This window comes from Pan paniscus, chromosome 18, assembly GCF_029289425.2.
Source record: "Pan paniscus chromosome 18, NHGRI_mPanPan1-v2.0_pri, whole genome shotgun sequence".
Lineage (NCBI taxonomy): Eukaryota > Metazoa > Chordata > Mammalia > Primates > Hominidae > Pan > Pan paniscus.
In genome coordinates, this window is record NC_073267.2 from 66,030,999 (window position 1) to 66,052,409 (window position 21,411).

Sequence of the window (21,411 nt, forward strand, 5' to 3'; positions counted from 1 at the left end):
TCCTCCCTCCAACCTCTGATCCTGGAAGCTCCCTCTCCCTGGGATATTCTCCCATCCTCTCCTCCCCGCTGGCTAACTCCTGCTCAATGTTCAGATTTCAACTGTAGCATAACTTACCCAGGACTAGGGGGTATGAAGCTCCTAAAAGGGTTATTTGCTTCTGTGGCTTCTAGGGCCCCTACAAGTTCCACCTTGTAACACACACTACACATGGAATTTTTTTTTTTTTTTTTTTTTTTTTTTTTGAGACAGAGTCTCGCTTTGTCGGCCAGGCTGGAGTGCAGTGGCTCAATCTCGGCTCACTGCAACCTCTGCCTCCCAGGTTCAAGGGATTCTCATGCCTCAGCCTCCCAAGTAGTTGAGATTACAGGCACATGCCACCATGCCTGGCTAATTTTATTTGTTTGTTTGTTTTTGAATTTTTAGTGGAGACAGGGTTTAGTCAAGTTGGCCAGGCTGGTCTCGAAATCCTGACCTCATGTGATCCACCCGCCTTGGGCTCCCAAAGTGCTGGGATTACAGATGTGAGCCACCGCACCCAGCCATGCATGTGGAATTTCTGACTCCCTATTTTCCTTGCTGGGTTTGCAAGCTCCGTGGGGATGTATTTCTACCTGGTACTATGGCTGGCACACAGAAGGGGCTCACTGAGTACCTGGGTGAGAAAGAAAAGGGGAACTAAAGGAAAAGATAGGGTGATAGGGGAGATGTGAATATACTGGTGTGCTCCCCAGGTTCCCACAGCAGAGTGCAGCCACTTGTTCATATACCCTCTGGATCAGGTCCCCTGGACATGGGATGAGACGAAGCATATGGTAGCACTTTAAGGAACAAGCCTTTGAAATCCCCTTCTGAGCTTTACTGGGTACTTAGCTCTTTCTTCTGCTTTGGAAAGCTTCAAAGTCATTTCCAAGCCCTAATTACCCCACACACCATAGCCCCAGGCAGCCGCCAAACTTGGCCAAACTTGGCCTCAACACTCCCAGTTGCAAATTAGAAAACTAAGCCCCAAAGTAAAAGTTTGCCTGGGTCCCAAAGAGAAAATCCACCTGAAATGTCCCTTGTTCCTCAGGAAACCACCTATGGAACAAGGGCTGAGGGCTGAGAATTCTTTGGGCCTCAGTTTCCTCACATGAGTGTGAGACGTTCCCTGCTGTACAATTCCTTGATTCTCCCCTGTGGATTTACCCAGTTCAGGGGCTGCAAGGAGGTAGCACCCAGGCTGTCAGATGTGTTGTGAGGATCTCAATGTTGTTTTTTTAATTGGAGATTTTGTGTAAAACTACCTATTTAGAGGTTCTTTTGAAAAATCAATATATCTGGCAACCCTGGACTCACTGTTTCCATCTCCATATGTGTAAAACTGGCTGCAGTTGAACAGTAGCTGCCTCTTTTCTACAGGTCATGTTTTCTCCAGTTTGCCACAGTCCGCACTCCTCCCTGTTGTCTCTGACCTGGCTCATATTACTCATTTGTGAAACCTGCTAAACCCTGTGGGCATTCGATTCATAGCTCTTGCAGTAAATGCTTTCCCCTTAGTCACTACTTCTAGCTACACTGGTGTTCTCTCAGTTTCTCAAAGCCAAACTTTTTCCAGCCGCCGGGCCCTTGCATATACTGTTCCCTCTGCCAGGAACGCTCCTTCCTCCACAAGTTGCAGCTGAAGGGTCACCTCCTTTGTCTGAATTGGGTTTCCCTTTATGCATCTGTATTCTTCCATGTCACATGTCACACTTTGTGATTACTCATGGGCGTGATGATTCGTCTGTCTTCTCTCTCCTCTATTAGAATTAGGAGGGCAAGGACTTGCTTAGTTTAAAGGATTGCTACCTCTGAAGCATACAGTCTAGAACCCAGTACATCTTAGGACCTTGGTAAATATTTGTGAAATAAATGAATGAATGAATATATGAGTGGGTCTCTGCCAGGCATCCATTCTGTGAGAAGTGGCTCCTAGGTGCAGTGGCTCACACCTATAATCCCAGCACTTTGGGAGGCCAAGGTGGGTGGATCACTTGAGGTCAGGAATTTGAGACCACCCTGGCCAACATGGTGAAACCATGTCTCTACCAAAAAAAAAAAAATTACAAAAAATCAGCTGGGCGTGGTGGCATGCCTGTAATCCCAGCTACTTGGGAGGCTGAGGCAGAACTGCTTGAACCTGGGAGGTGGAGGATGCAGTGAGCCAAGATTGCGCCGCTGCACTCCAGCCTGACACTGCACTCCAGTAACAGAGCGAGACTCCGTCTCAAACAAACAAACAAACAAACAAACAACAACAAAAAAGAAGTGTCCAGTCATCCCATCTTCCTGCTTCCTGTGGGGTTGGTAAAAGGATGCCACTCTCTGGCCTCCCTATGTCCTCGGGCCCATGTCAGCAGGTACATGTGTTCTACTTTTCCAGAAGCCCTGGGATGAAAGGTGGGTGAAGACACTTTAGGAGCATTTGCATTCAAACCTGGGTATATTTGTCAGGCAACTGCAGATGCCTACAGAGATGACAGAGCTATGAAATGAGGCCTCTTCCACGTGGAGAAAAGGAGGTTTGGCTTGAATTAGATCTATAAAGTCCCAAAGTGGATGCAGAGGGATGGAAGCTTTGACAATTAGAAGGGTTCAAGGTCTCCCTTGAAGTTTAAAAGCGTTCAAGGCAAAGAAACATCTCCTCCAACTGACGTGACTCAGAAGGATCTTATGAAGTGTTCTGCTCCTGAAGTATCAAATCCCAGAAGGAACAGCTCCTTGTCATTGTTTAAAACTTGTCCATGTTTAAAAATTGCAATATTACCCTGCCCTCCTGCCCCGGCACACACACAGTCCTGATTTTCAATTTCTCTATAAAATCAGAAGAGCTAAGCTGGGCATGGCTGTTCACAACTGTAATCTCAGCACTCTGGGAGGCTGAAGTGGGCAGATCACTTGAGGTTAGGAGTTCAAGACCACCCTAGGCAACATGGTGAAACCCCATCTCTACTAAAAATACAAAAATTAGCCAGGTGTGGTGGCACCCACCTGTAATCCCAGCTACTCCGGAGGCTGAGGCAGGAGAATCGCTTGAACCCCAGCGATGGAGGTTGCAGTGAGTTGAGATTACGCCACTGTACTCCTTCTTGGGAGACAGAGTGAGACTCCATCCCTGCCCCAATCCCCTCCTCCACCCCCAAAAAATCAGAAGAGCCAGCAAAATTTGATCCTTATTCCCAAATCCCAATATTCAACTGAAGCTCAGACAGTTTGCCATATCCCCACCACCCCCTTTTACCTACAATCAGCCTACTTCACTCTTGTGTATTAACCACCTAGCCCCTGAATGCACTTCAGTTTGAAATCTTTAATTCAAAGTTTCCCAAGAATTCATCAGCTCTGGATATTGTTGACTCTAAGGTGATTCCCAAATTGAGACGGGGCCATTTGCTCCTGGCTGAGCTGGGAACTGAGGGGCCTAAGGTCTACACTTTCCCCAGCTCCCTGCCTCCCAACCGCTGACCTCTAGGTCCTGTAATTCTAGCACTGGGGCCAGGCACTTCAAAGCCAAACAAGATCTAAATTTAGTTGGCACACATCCTCTTTGGCCTCGACCTGTTTTCTTCTGCCAGGCAGAGGCTTCTGGACTCTGCTCACTTCCTATTAAAATTAACAAGCGTTGCAGGCAGGCATCAAAGGCTGGGTTGTGCCTTTAATATTCTAGGCAGGCCCAGGCTGTGATCACAGCCCCTCCCGCTTCCTCTCTTCCAACTGAACTGGGGAAAGTGGTTCGGCTGGGAGTGCCAGAATCAGAACATTGGCCATCCTTGTCTGTTTGATATCTGCACGAGGGAAAATTCCAGGGCCAGTAGAACATCCCCACAGCAATTTTCTTCAAAGTGCCCTGCAAAAACTGGCCAATTATTCTTAAGAAGCACCCTTAAAGGGATATGTTATTATCCCTATTTTATTGGCAGAGAAACTGAGGACAAGTAGCTTGCCCAAGGCTACAGAGAGAGAGAGAGAAAAAGAGAGAGAGAGAGAATCAAAGCAGTGACAGCATATATCTGTGTATATCCCAGGCTCCCTCAGACCTGTATCTGGCCCAGGAATTCTAGCACACCCAGGCCTTCATGCCCAGCCAGGGTTGTCGTGGCCACCCTGCCTCATTCTCAGGCTGGGCTTCCCATATCCAATCTGTGTGAGGACATTAGGTCAGTAACCCACAGGCACTACTGATGGGGGCAACAAGCTCTGTCAGCCCCTTTACAACACACGAAATGAAAGCTGTGGGTAATTATTCTCCTTCTATTAATGCTCAAACTGTCACCTTTGTTTTTTCTACTTAACATTAAATGGAGATTATCTGATTTTTATTTTTTTTATTTGGTTTTTTTTTGAGACTGAGTCTCACTCTGTCCCTCAGGCTGGAGTGCAGTGACGCTATCTCGGCTCACTGCAACCTCCACCTTCCAGGTCAAGTGATTCTCCTGCCTCAGCCTCCTGAGTAGCTGAGATTACAGGCACATGCCACCACGCCTGGCTAATTTTTTTGTATTTTTAGTAGAGATGTGGTTTTTACCATGTTGGCCAGGCTGGTCTTGAACTCCTGATCTCAGGTCATCTCAGCCTCCCAAAGTGCTGGGATTACTGGCATGAGCCACCACACCCAGCCTGAGATATATATTTTAAGAAAGGGTCTCATTCTGTCACCCACTGAACTGCAGTGGCATGATCATGGCTCGCTGCAGCCTCGACCTCCTGGGCTCAGGTGGACCTCCTGCTTCAACCTTCCAAGTAGCTGGGACCACAGGTACACACCACAATGGCCTGGCTAATTTTTTAAACTTATTTGTGGAGATGGGGGTCTTGCTATGTTGTCCAGGCTGGTCTTAGACTCCTGGGCTCAAGCTATCCTCTGGCCTCAGCCTCCCAAAATGTTGGGATTACAGGCATGAGCCACCTCACCCAGCCAATGATCTTATTATTTTCAGAGAACTATATATTCATACTGGAGAAATCAACACACAACCAGTGTACAATGGTCTGGGTTTGTAGTGAAATCCCTGCTAGGTGGGTAAGGACTCTCTGGTTTGAGCCTTGGTCCCGCTACCTGAGGGTTGTTCAAACAGAAGCTCACAGACCCCACGGATTTCAGAACAGGAGGAAATGGTGGAAATCTGGCAAACCTGCTCTGTGTCGAGCACCCTGCAAGGGCTGCAGGGCCTGAGCTGCTGAATTCACACCCATATCTTTGGGGGAAAAGCATGGGCAAAAAGTGCCTAGGGACAAGGAACAATCAGTGAAGTTTCTCCCAAGAGGGTCTATGATCCCAATGCCTCCTATACAAATTGGTTTTGGGGAACACTGGCTGGGGGGTCGCCCCTCTGGAAATCTTAGGAACAGGCATCCTCCAAACGGTTGTTTTCTTACTCCAGCAACAGTGCTGGGAGGGGCCTGAGCAGTCTTCCAGGTGTGAACCCCTCATTCTTTCAAGGAAATCGAGGCCGGGGCAGGGAAGTGAACTCGTGAGTGAGCGATGCCAGTGGGTGAGTCTGGAGGATTTAGATGCTCTGAGTCCCAGGCTGGTGTTCTTGCACTAGGAGAGAGAAAAGAAGAGACAGGAGACAAATGAGAGGTGAGAGGGTAAAGGAGGAATGAGAGAAAAGGAGGAGGAGAGAAAAGGGAGAAGAAGGAAAAGAAGAAGAGATGAGGCCAGACGCAGTGGCTCATGCATGTAATTCTAGTACTTTGGGAGGCCGAGGCGGGCAGATCACCTCAGGTCAGGAGTTCGAGACCAGTCTGGCCAACATGGTGAAACCCCATCTCTACTAAAAATACAAAGTTAGCCAGGTGTGGTGGCGGGTGCCTGTAATCCCAGCTACTTGGGAGGCTGAGGCGGGAGAATCGCTTGAACCCAGGAGGTGGAGGTTGCAGTAAGCCAAGATTGCACCATTGCACCCCATCCTGGGCAATGAGAGCAAAACTCAGTCTCAAAAAAACAAAAACAGAAACAAACAAAAGACAGATGGAGTGCAAGAGAAGAGATAGAGACTCTTTTTAAGGTGCACGGGGGTGCCTTAGTTAATTTCACATCTGAGCGCACGGTTCTGTGATGCCCGCCAATGGCTTCTTCTCTGGGTATCTGAACTCTTCAATGACATCATAAAACATTCTTCTTTGTACCATGGGTTGAGCCATATGGCACTTTGTGGGGTCCTCGCGGTTGCTTCATCCAAGAAGTTGGTTCTGCGAGGGGCCACACTCCATAGCCGCCTAAGAGGTTTCAAAGGCACCTGGAGTTTCCTCCCCAATTCGCCAGCCCACTCAGCTGGGTCGCACTGGGGTGGAATGACAGGCAAGACACTTCCTCTGTAGGGCCTCAGGCTCCCAATCTGCAAATGGGGTTGAGACTAAGAGAAAGTTTGGACCACGTTCCTGCTCTTAGAGCTCTGGCATTCTAGAATTATGTCAGTTCCAAGTTATTCTGCTTCCCTCTTTCTTCTTCAAGTATTTGTGAGAGGCATTACAGACTGAGTCCAGAACTCCTTGCTATGAATTAATTACAACCGGAAGGAAAAGGTTCTAAATGAACGGGGGATAAAGTGCCAGGAGCCTAATACCGACCTTGCTCAAGTCAGTAAGACCATCCCCCATGGGGTTAGCAACTGCTTTCAGTGGACATGAAGGCCAAGGGTGCTGATCCAGGCTGCCACCTCCCTCCACTCCCCAGCTACCTTGGACGACCTCCCTGGGGATATACCAGTATGTTCAGCATCTTCATCTTCCAACGGCATTTTTGAGCTTCCTGAACTGGAAAGTTATTAAAAGTCAGAAGCGTGGAAAGACAGAAACACCCAGTGTGTCTGAGAAAATGATATAAATTGGTCCTAAAGTGGGATTGGTGAGTGCTGTATCCGACTAAGCAATCATGGGGTGCAGCATGTTAGAAACAACACTGGACCACAGAGAGGAGGTCCACATGGCCAGAGAATTTACGATAGCATGCTCAGCCTCAGTAGTCATTAGGGAAATGTAAATCCACAACCAAGAAAGTGACATTTCATATCTGTTGTATCTGGTTGGGCTAACCCAAAACCTAGCACACTATTTAACTAGCAAAAATTAGAATCCGGGCATGGTGGCTCACACCTGTAATCCCAGTACTTTGGGAAGTTGAAGTGGGAGGATCACTTGAGCCCAGGATTTTGAGCCCAACCTGGCCAACATAGTGAGACCCCCATTTCTGCAAAAAAAAAAAAAAAACCAATTAGAAAGTCTGATTATACCAAGTGTTGATAAGGATGTAGAGGAATGGATACTTGAATACTTTGCTTATGGGAGTGTCAACCTCCACAGTGAGCAATTTGGGAATATCTAGTAAAGTAGAATAAGCACATTCCCTTCAAACCAGCAAGTCCACTCCTAGGCATGCCCCCTAGAGAAACTGATGCATATCAAATAAGGAAATATGTCTATGTGGACATTCATTGCAGCAGTGTTCATCATAATGCAAAAGCGGAAATGTCTACATGCCCATCAACAGGGAAAAGGATAAACTGTGAAATAGTTCTACAGTAGAATACCATAAAGCAGTTAAAATCATGGGTAAATTTTGAAATTTCACACTGTTGTAAGATCTCTGGCCACGCGGGGCTCCTCTCTGTGGTCCAGCGTTCTTTCTAACATGCCGATGCTGCAGCCTCTGATTGCTCAGTGGGACACAGCACTCGCCAGTCCCACTTTGGGACCAGTTTATATCATTTTCTCAGACACACGGGATGCCTCTGTCTTTCCACACCTCTGATTTTTAATAACTTCCCAGTTTAGGAACAAAAAAGACACACACAAAAAAAGGTAATAAGCTACATGGAGAATGATGCCATTTTATACAAGGTTTATAAACCTGTAACACAAGACTATGTAATTTTTATAGATACATACATATGCAGTAAAAGCAGAAAACTGTGCATGGTCTGGAGACAGTATAGGTCATAAAAATAAAAGAAAACTATGTGTGGGCATGATAAACATATAATTTGTAAAATTGTTTCCCTGGTTTGGTGGTGGGATAAGAACGAGATCAGGAAAGATTACACAGGGGGTTTCCACAGTCTTTGACTTTTTCCAACTCTTTAAAACATAGAAATGAATAGAACTTAATGCTAATATTTGATAATGTGAGAAGGTTTCATATTTAATTCTCAATTCTGGTCTGTTTTAAAAATAGTTGAGAATAAAAAAATAATTTCTATTCTATTAAAAAATTTCTTAGAGACATGATCTCCCTCTGTCACCCAGACTAGAGTGCAGTGGCACAATCATGGCTTGCTGCAGCCTCTTGGCTGGACCTCCTAGGCTCAAGCAATCCTCCTGTCTCAGCCTCCAAAGTAGCTGGGACTACAGGTATGTGCCACTATGCCCGGCTCATTTAATTTTTTTAATTTTTTTTTTTTGAGATGGAATATCGCTTTGTTGCCCAGGCTGGAGTGCAGTGGCATGGCTCATGCAACCTCCACCTCCCAGGTTCAAAAGATTCTCCTGCCTCAGCCTCCCAAGTAACTGGCATTACAGGCGGGTGCCACTGTGTCTGGCTAATATTTTTTGTATTTTTAGTAGAGATGGGATTTCACCATGTTGGCCAGGCTGGTCTCGAACTCCTGACCTTGTGATCTGCCTGCCTCGGCCTCCCAAAGTGTTGGGATTACAGGCGTAAGCCACCACGCCTGGCCATCATTTTAAAAATTTCTTATAGAGACAAGTTCTCCCTATGTTGCCCAGGCTGGTCTGGAAGTCCTGGGCTCAAGTGATCCTCCTGCCTCGGCCTCCCAAATTACTGGGATTATAGGCATGAGCCACCACATCGGCCGAAAAAATAATTTGAAAAAGAAGAAAAAACATAGAAAAGCACTGGGCCATGAGCTCCCTCCACTTGGGACTGCAGGTGCAGATCTGCTACAATCCCTCTGTTGTCCTGGGCAAGTCCACTAACCTTGCTAGGCAGGGCTTGTATTCAACAGTTTTCCAACTGATTCTCACTCAGCACTATCTCCCCTGGTACCACAAAAGCATTATGTGTGAGGGGGGGAAAGGTGGACTGTACAGGATAAAATGGATTTTTGAAAGAGGAGTTGCCTGTGTAAATAGGGAAAGTGGGGGACAGATGGACCTAGCATCCCATCCGCAGCAGCCCCTACCATTCTCCATGAACCCCTGGGGCTCTGAGCATGCACAGCTTGAATACCCCTAGTCCAGCCCCAACATCCCATGAGGAACCTGGAGGCTACCTAGACTGGCAGAAATGAAGGGACAAGATTAGAGTGAGATGGGTGAGGTGCCTATGAAACAGCATTTCAGGAGGTGCTCACTCTTGGGGTAGTTCAAGTGCCTACTTGCCCTTGTGTGCCCTCACAGAAATCCTGCCTGTGTTCTCCTTTTCTGATGGTCATGGACATACTCATCACCCCTACTAAAAAAGCAAGCTCCTAAGGACCACGGCTCAGCTCTGTGTCTGATTCATTCACCCCATCCAGAGGGCAAGCTCAAAGCTTGGCATGCAGTAGGTCTTAAATATTGTTGCTGAAAGATTGATTAAAGAAGCATAGAAGAAAAAAGAAAGAAAGGAAAAAAATGGCTGGGCAAGGTGGCTCACATGTATAATCCCAACATTTTGAGAGACCAAGACAGGAGGATCATTTCAGGCCGGGAGTTTAAGACCAGCCTGAACAACACAGCAAGACTCTGTCTTTACAAAGAATTTAAAAACAAAATTGGCTGGGCACAGTGGAGCACACCTGTAGTTTCAGCTATTCCAGAAGCCAAGGCAGGAGGATCCCCTGAGCTCAGGAGTTTGAGGCTGCAGTGAGCTCTGATTGTGCCACTGCACTCCAGCCTGTGTGACAGAGTGAGACCCTGTCTTTAAAAGAAAGAAAGAAAGAAAAGAAAGAAAAAAAACAGAGGAAGGAGAAAGCAAGCAAGGAAGAAAAGAACAAAGAAAAGAAAGAAAAGAGGAGGGAAGGAGGAAAGGACGGACAGGGAGACTCTTCACCCTCTCCGAAGCCTGCATCTGGGCTGCCAGCCAACCTGGACCAGTCACTTTGCTGCTGGGGGCAATGAGTGTGCGTAATTGTTGGCTTCAGCCTTACTCATCCTTCCTGGGGGCCGTGTGCAAAGCAGAGGATTTCACTTGCCCAGTGGGTACTGAATTATAGCTGTGGAGCCGAGTCCCATGTAATTAACCAGCAGCCGCAAGCCCCGGAGAGTCTGTGAAGGTTGCCAAGTGCACAGGTGGTTTGGGCCCTGAGCAAGGCAACTCCTAATTAGCCTTGGCCTGGTTTTTACAATCCACAGCGCTGAGACCCACCTCCTGGGAGGCTGGCTACACATTCTCTGTGGAGTTCCTTACCGGGGCTCCCAGAGTGGAATAGGGGCCCAGAAAAGCAGAATTGTGTGTGTGTGTGTGTGTGCATATATTTGGGTTGGGGAGAGAGGCTTTCTTAGAACTACTCTAAGACAGTAGTTCTTCCATTTATAATCATCTTCCTTTTAAAGATGACACACTGTGTTTAGAAAGGTGATGTGCCCTGTTGAGAGCATTGGGGCTGAACTCCAAATATATGTGACTCCATATCAAGTTGCCTTATCCCTCCACTATAAACATGAAACCTTAATATCATCTGCCATTCCTTGAACACTTGGTGTGTTAAACATCAGACCTTTATTTTCTCAATTCTCACCATAACTTCATGAGTAGACCCACTTATCCCCATTTTGTAGTTGAAGTTCACAGAGACAAGGGGGCGTGTCTGAGGTTGTACAGCAAACAGAGAAAGGAGCCAGGATGAAAACCAAGTCTGAAGGTCTGCAGCCCATGATCTTCACCGTGCTGTCTCTTGCTAGGGAGTGAAGGGCTGATGAGATACGCACAGTCATCAGGGGGAAGACTGGACCGTGGCTCACTCTCCAGATGTTAATGGTTGATGAAGCTGGGAGGCAGAAACACACACATTGTACCTCAGTTAGATACCATTGCACTTCTTCACACTGATTAGATGGGCACACTTTTCAAAGTCTGAATAAAGGAAGTATCGGAGGAGGTACTGGGGAAATAGGGACTCTCAGAAATTGCTAGAAGGAGCATAAATTGGCATAGGATCTTTGGAGATCAATTGCCCCATACAACCTAGCCATCCTTCTAGGGAGGAATGAACACTCATCTGCGTGACGTGAACGAGGCTATTCCTTGCAGCATTTTTGTAATAGAGGATACCAGGAAACAAGTTAAATGTCAGTAGGGGAATGTATAAGTAAAATATGGCATATTTATACAATATGATATTATAATCAGGCATCAGCATAGATAGATCTCAAAAACATAATGATGGGGCTGGGCATGGTGGCTCATGCCTGTAATCCCAGCACTTTGTGGGGCTGAAGCGGGCGGATCACCTGAGGTCAGGCATTCGAGACAAGCCTGGCAAACATGGTGAAACCCCGTCTCTACTAAAAATACAAAAATTAACTGGGCATGGTGGCTGGAGTCTGTAATCCCATCTACTTGGGAGGCTGAAGTAGGAGAATCGCTCGAACCTGGGAGGTGGAGGTTGCAGTGAGCCGAGATTGCGCCACTGCACTCCAGCCTGGGCAACAGAGCGAGACTCCACCTCAAAAAAGCAAAAAACAAAAAAACCATAATGATGGAAGGAAAAAACAGTTGTGGAACAATATTTATGTTATGGTACCACTTATGTACTTTTTAAAAACCTATAAAGCAATACTGTATATATGTATACACATATATAAGAAAATAATAAAAACAAGAATGGGGAGAATACACATGAATTTTATCATTGGCTTCCTTTGGAGAGAGAGGGGAGGAGTCTGGGAAGAAATATAAAAGGAACTTCAATATATTACATTCAACAAATTGAGCCCCTGCTTTGTTCCAGGTACTTTTCTGGACACTGAGTGTATGGCAGTGAGCAAAACAGACCCAAATCCCTGCACATGTGAAGCTCACATTTTGGAAAAGGAGTCAGACAATAAACAAGGAAAATATGCAAAATATATAGTATGTTTCATGGTGATAAGTACCAAAGAGGAAAAAGAAAGCAAAATGCCATGCACATAGTGTGGACATTTTAGATAAGGTGGTCAGAGATTACCTCACCTGAAGGAGAGGAAAAATATCTCCAGATAGCTCAAGCAGATATCTAGGGGAAGATGTTTTAGAGATGTGCAAAGGCCCTGGGGCTGAGGCATGATTGACAAGTTCAAGGACTAAGCAGGCAGAGAGGCTGGGAAGTGCCAAAGGCAGAGAGGGAACAGGGGCTGACCCGGTGGCCAAGAGCTTTTTTGTTTACTGAGTGAGATGGAAAGCTTCTAATGGATTCTGAGCAGAGCAGTGACACAATGTAACTTTTTTTTCTTTTATTTTTCTTTTTTTTGAGACAGAGTCTCGCTCTGTTGCCCAGGCTGGAGTGCAGTGGCAGGATCTCAGCTCACCACAACTTCCGCCTCCAAGATTCAAGCGATTCTCCTGCCTCAGCCTCCAGAGTAGCTGGGACTACAGGCACACGGCACCATGCCCAGCTAATTTTTGTGTTTTTAGCAGAGACGGGGTTTTGCTATGTTGGCCAGGCTGGTCTCGAACTCCTGACCTCATGTTCCACCCACCTCGGCCTCCCAAAATGCTGGGATTACAGGCATGAGCCACCATGCTTGGCTGTAACTTTTATTTTAATAGAATCACTCTGAGTGTTGTGTGGCTAATTAGAGGGTTTGGAGAGAGGTAAAAAGGACAGAAAAAAGGGCAGAGGCGGGCAGGCCAATTAGGAAACAAGTGCTGAGTCTATGGGGGATGATGGTGGCTGGAATCAGGTGGCAGCCATGGAGGCAGACAAGACTGCGGGAGGATCTAGCAGGAGGTAAGCAGGAGCAGGAGCTCAGTTGGGGACAGGAGGAATTTGAGATGCTGTTTGACATTCACATGGAGGTGTGGAGTAGCAGCCAGGCTATGAGATTGGAGATCGGAAGAGAGGCTGGGTTGAAAGCATAAGTTGGGGGCAACCAGCCCATAGGTGGTGTTTAGAGCCATTAGCCTGTTAATTAATTTATTTAGTTATTTATTTTTGAGATAGAGCCTTGCTCTGTCACCCAGGCTGAAGTGCAGTGGTGCAATCATAGTTCACTGCAGCCTTGAATTCCTGGGCTCAAGCAATCTTCTCACCTCAGCCTCCCAAGTAGCTACGACTACAGTCACACGCCATCACACCTGGCTTTTTTTTTTTTTTTTTTTTTTAGTAGAGACAACGTCTTGCTATGTTGGCCAGGCTGGTCTCGAACTCTTGAGCTCAAGTGATCCTGCCGCCATGGCCTCCCCAAGTGCTGGGATTACAGGCATGAGCCACCGTGCTCAGCCCTGTTAAATTTTTATTTCTTATAATTAAAAGAGCTGAAGTAAATAGGGCAGTTTCAACATCTGTTAATTCTGGGTGGTAGATACAGTGGTGTTTGGAATACTTTTCTTTGTACTTTTTAGTATCTTTGAACTTTTTTCTAACAAAAAATTAATTAATAAACAGCTTATAAAGCCACAGAGGCTTTAATGTGCTGAACCATTCTGTCACAAGGGCTTCGGACGTAAGGCATGACTGCCAGCAACAAGTTGAGAAGTCAAATTCAAATATCCCCTGTCACCAACCTAAGCTCAGTGGCAGGGCTTGGCCCTATCTCTCTGGGCTCCTGTTTTCCTATTTGGACAACAAGGGGCTGGCTTCCGACTTATCAGGGTTCTTCTAGTGCTGATCATCTAGGAGTCAAGCTGGTGCCCCACAGGCCACTCTGCCCACTCTGATTTTACCCCCACGCTCTCCTGCCTAATCCTATATATAAGGCCAGAAATACCCCCAAGAGAGGCCTCTGTAGGTGAAAGGTCAACTTTGCCTCCAAACAAACAGAAACTGCGGCAAAGAGAATCAGAAAGGACAGTGCCCCGTGCTCTCTTGGCCCTGGGACCCAAAAGTTAAGTTGAGTATAAAAGCTGGGAGCCCCGAGACTAAAACGCCACAGTATTTATGGCTGATGAATGCATCCTGCTCAGGACTGCAGAACCATGTGGGGATCTACGAGCCTGAAACATACAAATGGGTGAGTGGCCAAACCAAACTACCAATTTGTATTAGACACAGATTGTGATAATCATATTAATAGTAATAATGTTGGTGATAATAATATTGCGCCAGATTTTGAACTCAGTGCTTAATATATATTCTCTCATTTAACCTCCACAACAACAGTGCTGTAGGGTTGTCATTTGCACGAGCTAGATTTCACAGATCAGGAAACTGAGACTCAGAGAAGTCAAGCAGCTTGAACTCCTGGGCTCAAGCAATCCTCCCGCTTCAGCCTCCCAAGGTGCTGGGATTACAGATATGAGACACCACATCTGGCCTGGTTTTCATATTATCATTTAGTTGGGGCCTTAAGCAACTTCACACTGTCCATCATCCAAGGAAAAAGCGATTCCTGGCCTAGGCAGAGGAGGGAGAGAGATGGCTTCAATAAGGGTGAAGGGAAATCGCTTCCTCTCTCTGGTCTCACTTGGTTAGGCCAGACCCTCTAAACCATTAATACTTGCTGGAGGGCAGCCCAAGAGGTGGAGGAGGCTGGGCCTGCCACGAGAGATGTGCCGGAACTGGGCTGGGAGTGCAAGCCCGGGAAGATGGATCCAGCTTCAAGACTCTGGGAGCAGCCACACCTGGTCATGGGTCTCCTGGACTGAGATGTCTTCCCAAACTTCTGAACCATAAACTGCTTTTACTCACCATTGGCTCCCCAGTGCTCAGCACAGTGTCTGGCCCTTGGAGGGTGATGAATGAATACATGTTCCCTACTAGGCTGTGAACTCCTTTAAGGGAGGCACCACTTGGGGATCACTACAGTATTGCCCCCTCCTCCCCTCCCCAGTGCCTGCCACAGTGACCTGCTGATGACCATGGATCCAAATCCCTTTCTCCTCATTAGAAGCTCTCAGCCCAAAATCCGTGGTTCCATGGGTCAGACTGAGGCCCAGGTGGTCCTTATGGGTGAATGATGGAGACCCCACCAAGCTGAGAACTGGGAGGAATGATCTCCACTGTTTATGGCCAGGCCGGTTTTTTGCCTTTCTGAATGGCAACAGCATATTTCAGCAGAGGTCCTCAGTAGAGCCACATGCAGGAGATACATGCATTTGTCCACTCGTCACTCACTTAGTCATTTGTTCACTTATATATCCACTCTCTCACTCATGCCTTCAGTCATTTGATTACTCATCTGTTTAATTCATCCATTCATCCAACATTGTGCAGAACATTGAACAGGTTTAGAGATGCTTCAGGCACAGGTTTTTTACCTGAGAGCTCCCAGATTGGGGTGAGAAAGGTAAGAGCCATGAAAACAAATAATCATACAGCAGCTTAGCAAGTAGTAAATGTCATAAGAAATGTACAGACACATTAGCCAAGGGATACAGAGAGGGAGATTTCTCCCAACTAAGAAAGGGAGTGATCAGAGGTGGCTTCCCGGAGGAAGTGTAATCAGCACCAGCTCCAGAATTTCTCCATGGGGATTGGGTATGGATGGCAGCTTGTCAGGGAAGCTAGTAGCTGCATCCTCTACAGGGCACTTTACAAAAGACTGAAAGGTAGGCCGGGCACAGTGGCTCATGCCTGTAATCCCAGCACTTTGGAAGGCCGAGGTGGGCAGATCACTTGAGCTCAGGAGTTCAAGACCAGGCTGGGCAACATGGCAGAACCCCATCTCTAATACACAAAAAAATTAGCCAGGTGTGGGGGCTTGTGCCTGTGGTTTCAGCTATTCAGGAGGCTGAGGTAGGAGGATCCTTTGAACCCGGGAGGTAGAGGTTGCAGTGAGCCGAGATCGTGCCACTGCACTCTAGCCTGGGCAACAGAATGCAACTCCAACTCAAAACAAACAAACAAACTGAAAAGTAGTCAGCTGCCCATACCAAAGATTGGGGTTATAATGGAGATGAAGAGGTGGTTAAATCTCTCCCAAGTCCCCTCTTGCTGCTTCTGCTTTGTGTGTGGTCTAGAAGGAAATGTTGCATGCTCTGGATGGGCACAACTCCCTGATTTTCCACCCTCTCACTCATGGGGAGGGTGCGGTCAGTAGAAGTTCTTGGTGGGAACTTCTAAATCTCAGGGCCAAGGATAGAGGCCCCTGCCTGCCCATAGTAAGGGCTTTTACAGTCAACCAGGGAGATAGGATGAGGCCCCGAGCCGAGGCAGGAGGAGCCCCTGTGAAGGAGGGAACAGAAATGGCAGATAATAGAATGCATAGGACTTGGGGACAGGGTGGACGTAGCTGCCAACCTGAGCTCCATGTGTGCATTTCAGCCTGAGCCTGGTTCCCTGAAACCTTGCCAGGCAGGCAGGTGAGGTGGGTGCAGCCACCTGCACCCCTGGTGAAAAGCCACCCAAATGACCGTACTGCTCGGCCTCTCCTCTGCCCTCCTCCGCCTGCTCTTCCCAACTCCCAGCCCAAGGCGTCTGACTGGGCCAGGTGCAGGGCGTCTGGCCCCAGGGAGAGGTGGGGTGAGCTGCAGACTACACCCACATGGCTATAAATGGGGAGCCTCTGGCTGCTGCTCACTCAGCCTCCCTTCCCCAGCCGTGACAGCACTGGAGCCTTTCGGACACCTGGACCATGGACCCCAGGGAATGTGTCTGCATGTCTGGTGAGTAAAGAAGCCCTCCTTGGGGTCTGGGAACCTTGGACCAGCTTCCTACAGGGAGCCTGCAGGTCCCTGATGAAAACTTCTCTTCCCTCTAATTAGGAGCCACCAATGGGGTTCGTCCTGGGAGCCGACAGGTGGACTGGCCACCTGTGGGGCAGCTCCCACTCTCTGTTGGCTCCCAGCCTGATTTTCTAGAATCGATATCCTAGCTCAGGGAATGGCTGAGAGGGGGACCTGCAAACTTTGGTCTTTCTAGCGTTGGCCCCTAAGGGCAGTCACCAGGGTGAGGAGAAGAGCTCTAATCCAGAACCTGGCAACCTGGTTTGGGTCCATTGCTGCCATCCCCTCCCTGGCGCTTATTCTTTCTGGTCCTCCGTTTCCTCATCTGTAGACTGAGGTTCCTTATTCCCAGCCAACCACATCCCAGAGCTGCTATGAAAGTGCTAAAACCATTAAGCACCTGCAGATGTCAGGGGAGTTGTGGACTCCCCTAACTTATGTGGACTCTTGAGTCTCTGAAACTGCTTAATTCCACGGAGCATGTTAGCCAGAAGGAGAGAAATCAGGGTTCAAAGCCATCCTGGGCTTTTACAATCATGGAAATGGTATGAAGAAGTCTCACAAGTCTGGGTGGTGTGGCTCACAACTGTAATCCCAGCACTTTGAGGCTGAGGCAGGAGAATCACTTGAGGCCAGGAGTTCAATACCAGCCTGGGCAACATAGCGAGACTCCATGTCTACAAATTTTTTTTAAACTTAGCTGGGCGTAGTAGGGTGCACCTTAGTCCCAGCTACTCAGGACGCTGAGATGGGAGGATCACTTGAGCCCAGGAGTTCGAGGCTGCAGCAAACTAGGAATGCACCACTGCACTCCAGCCTAGGTAATAGAGCAAGACCCTTTCTCAAAAAAAAAAAAAAAAAAAAAAAAAGAAGAAAAGAAAAAGAAAGAAAGAAAACGAAGTCTCACAAGACTCCCTTGTCCTTAACAGGATGTCTCTGTACGAAAAACTTGCAAAAGAGGCAGAAGCTTCCAGCATTTTGAAACTCAAAATGAAAAATGGGATAATTTTTTTAAGTGTAGATGATCATTATGATATAAAAACAAGGTGGTGGCTCCCATCTGTAATCCTGGCACTTGGGGAGTCCAAGGCAGGATGATCACTTATGCCCAAGGAATTTGAGACCAGCCTGGGCAATATAACAAGGCCCTGTTTCTACAAAAACTTTAAACAATTAGCCAGGTGTGGTGGTGCATGCCTGTGGTCCCAGCTACTCAGGAAGCTGAGGCAAGAGCTTGAGGCTACAGTGAGCTGTGTTCCCACCATGGCGCTCCAGCCTGGGTGACAGGGCAAGACCCTGTCAAAAGAAAGGAAGAAAGAATGGAAGGAAAGAAGGAAAGAAACAAGGAGAGAAAGGGAGAAAGGGAGAGAGAGAGAGAGAAAGAGAGTAAGAGAAAGGGAGAAAGGGGGAGAGAGAAAGAGAAAGAGAGAAAGAGAAAGGGAGAAAGGGGGAGAGAGAGAGAGAAAGAGAAAAGAGAGAGAAAGACAGGGAGAAAGAGAAAAAGAAAAGAAAGAAAAGAAAGAAAGAAAGTAATGAGGGAGAGAGGAAGGAAGGAAGAAAGGAAAGGAAGAAACAAACAAAACAAGGTGTGGCTCTGTGGCTCTTGTTTTGAGTTCACTGACGTTCCTTGACCTTTCTTAAACCATTCACAGTTTTCATCTTGACTTGTGAAGGTGACACGGGTGTGAAAGGGGTTTTTGTTTGTTTGTTTGTTTGTTTTAAGACAGAGTCTCACTCCATCACCCAGGCTGGAGTGCAGAGGTGTGATCTCGGCTCACTGCAACCTCCATCTCCCAAGTTCAAGAGATTCTCGTGTCTCAGCCTCCCTAGTAGCTGAGATTACAGGTGTGTGCCACCACGCCTGGCTAATTTTTTTTTTTCTCGTAGAGATGGGGTTTCTCCATGTTGGCCAAGCTGATCTCAAACTCCAGGCCTCATGTGATTCACCTGTCTTGGCCTCCCAAAGTGCTGGGATTACAGACGTGAGCCACTGTGCCTAGCCAAGAGGGTGTGAAAGGCTTTGATAGTTCTTAGAGGAACCTTGGGCTTGGAAACGCTGGCCTCGTCTGTTGGTTCTCATTGTACATAAGAATTATTTGGGTTGCTTTTCAAAAATATGGACTCCATTTCCCCACCAAGACTTATGAATCAGAACATCTCAAGGGTTGGTCCCAGGAATCTGCATTTTCACAGTTATCCCAGGCATGATTGATGCAGCCATGCCAGTTCCCATCCATGGCCTGTGACTGTGGACTATTGCAGAGTCCTTGACACTGGGTTGATGCTCAGCAGCCTTGTCACCCTCTTGTCCAGCCAGTCCCCAAGGACAGCCCAGGAGCCTTTCCACTCTGACAGTCGGCATCATGCCTTATGTTCCCCACTCCATCTCCATCCTCACGTTTGTGGTGGCTCTGTCCTGTCTTCTAGGAGGAATCTGCATGTGTGGAGACAACTGCAAATGCACAACCTGCAACTGTAAAACATGTCGGAAGAGTGAGTATGGTGACTGGGGGCACCATGGGCTGGGAGTTAGAAAAGTCCAATCCAGGCCAGGTGCAGTGGCTCACGTCTGTAATCCCAGCACTTTGGGAGGCCGAGGCGGTTGGTTTACCTGAGGTCAGGAGTTCAAGACCAGCCTGGCCAACATGGTGAAACCCCATCTCTACTAAAAATACAATAATTAGCTGGGCATGGTGGTGGGCACCTGTAATCCCAGCTACTCAGGAGGCTGAGGCAGGAGAATTGCTTGAACCCAGGAGGCAGAGGTTGCAGTGAGCAGAGATCACACCATTGCACTCCAGCCTTGGTGACAAGAGTGAAACTCAGTCAAAAAAGAAAAGGAAGGAAGGAAGGAAGGAAGAGAGAGAGAGAAAGAAAGAAAGAAAGAAAGAAAGAAAGAAAGAAAGAAAGAAAGAAAGAAAGAAAGATCCCATCCCCACCCTCAATCCTCCAGCCATGGTGGATTGGGGCTTGTGGGGAGGGGGTCTAGATGCCTTTTACCCATCTGGGAGAGATCTGAAATGAGAACCATGTAGAGACCTATGGCAGGTCTCTACCCAGGGATGAGGGCATCCACAGTGTTTGGAGCAGGAAGAGGACTGAGGGGAAGTTCTGTCCTGCCCAGTGGTAACAGGGATAGAGCACTGGCCTGGAGTCATGAGCCCTAGGTTCTAGTCTTGCTTTTGCCACTGTCTCATGACCTTGGCAAACCCCCTCCCTTCTGTGGGCTTCTGATGGACTCTAGATGGTCCCTGGGATCCCTTCCAGTTCTAACATCCCTCAACCTCCTATCCCAGCGTTTTTGCTAATGTGGCTTGAAACCTCATGCACACACCCCTCTTTTCCTACTTCCTCTAAGTAGTGGGAGGGGCAGTGGTGAGATGGAAGTGTTGACCCACAGTGGATCTGCGCATCTCCTGACTCTTTCAGGCTGCTGTCCCTGCTGCCCTCCGGGCTGTGCCAAATGTGCCCGGGGCTGCATCTGCAAAGGAGGCTCAGACAAGTGCAGCTGCTGCCCATGAAACCCATCCATCGTGCCCACCCCTTCCAAGGAGAGAAAGCTGGGAAGTGTCTGTACAGTGCATGAATCGAGAAGGTGGAATAATTGTACAATAGGTTGTGCTTTTTATATATTTGCCCAAATGTGGTGTTGGTCACATTCATGTAAAGTACTTGGGGCAATAAAGTTTTCACTCTTGGTTGCCTGGTGGCTCAGAGCATTGTTTTACCCTAACCCAGCAGGACCAAAAGGTGCTGCTTCTGTTGCAGATCCTGTAACCACCACCCACATGTACCTGTGACAGGTGGCTGCCTACTGCAAGGTCCTATGACTCTGCCTGGGGGCTTTCTCCTCCTGCACAAGCTTGCTTGACCCATGCACAGGGCAGGCCAGGAGTACGGAGGAGCTAAAGTCACTGGGAACAGCCCTTAGCCAATGACAACTGTAGGTCGGTGGGTAAATATCCCAGCATCTTTACCCCTCAAAAGGAACAACTCTGAGACTCATTCTATGCTGTCTCCCAGAAGTCTCTAGAAGCACTGAGCTTCAAAAGCTCACAGCAGTAACCTGCTCATTAATGTAACTTACGGTGGCCTCCTTCCTTGCCTCACCTCCCCAATTCCCCACCATTGCTTTCTGGGATCTCCACCCAAAGAAACTACTTGTACAGGGTCCGCTTTCTGGGTAACCTAATCTTGGCCAGGCTCTCCTGGCATAGCCCAGAATGCCTCATTGTGCAAATGTGGCTGTTTAATGGGCTTGAGCATGGAATCAGTCATGAACGGAGGCTGTGTGTATCTAAAGGAAATCTCCAAGGTCAAGACATTGAGGGCATTAGCTGCCCTGGTTTGGTTATTTGGATCAGTCTTTAGGACTGGATGACCTGGAAGGCATGAACCAGGAAGAAGATGGTGGTGGAGGTGCAGAAACAGCATCCTAAGCAGACCCCCTAGGAGATGACTTTTTAGCTAAACAGCTGAGAAAGCTGAAGTCCCTGGAGGTTGGCACTGGGGACTGGGGGTGATCCCCAGCTCTCACCCACACCACCATCCTCAACACAGCTGAAGACAAACCCAAGCTCTGAGATCATTTTCATTCATGCCATCAAGGGCCTGAACTAGGGCCCATCAGAGACCAGAGCGGCCTC

At 47.7% G+C, this 21,411-nt stretch overlaps 1 protein-coding gene across 1 annotated transcript; it reads left to right on the forward strand.

The window, feature by feature from the left end:
* The first annotated feature begins 11,238 nt into the window (after positions 1-11,238).
* On the forward strand, positions 11,239-20,435 carry MT4 (metallothionein 4). The gene is made up of 4 exons (XM_024925983.4): positions 11,239-12,890; positions 16,639-16,705; positions 19,193-19,258; positions 20,195-20,435. The coding sequence occupies exons 2-4, from the start codon at positions 16,675-16,677 to the stop codon at positions 20,284-20,286; spliced, it is 189 nt and encodes a 62-aa protein (XP_024781751.2). The 5' UTR covers positions 11,239-12,890; positions 16,639-16,674; the 3' UTR covers positions 20,287-20,435.
* The last annotated feature ends 976 nt before the right edge of the window (positions 20,436-21,411 follow it).

Bases quoted from the DNA above. Each gene is read 5' to 3' on its own strand.
- MT4 (XM_024925983.4), top strand. From the start codon at position 16,675: ATGGACCCCAGGGAATGTGTCTGCATGTCTG. The intron at 16,706-19,192 runs GTGAGTAAAGAA...CCTGTCTTCTAG, and splicing joins GGAATGTGTCTGCATGTCTG to GAGGAATCTGCATGTGTGGA. The intron at 19,259-20,194 runs GTGAGTATGGTG...TGACTCTTTCAG, and splicing joins CTGTAAAACATGTCGGAAGA to GCTGCTGTCCCTGCTGCCCT.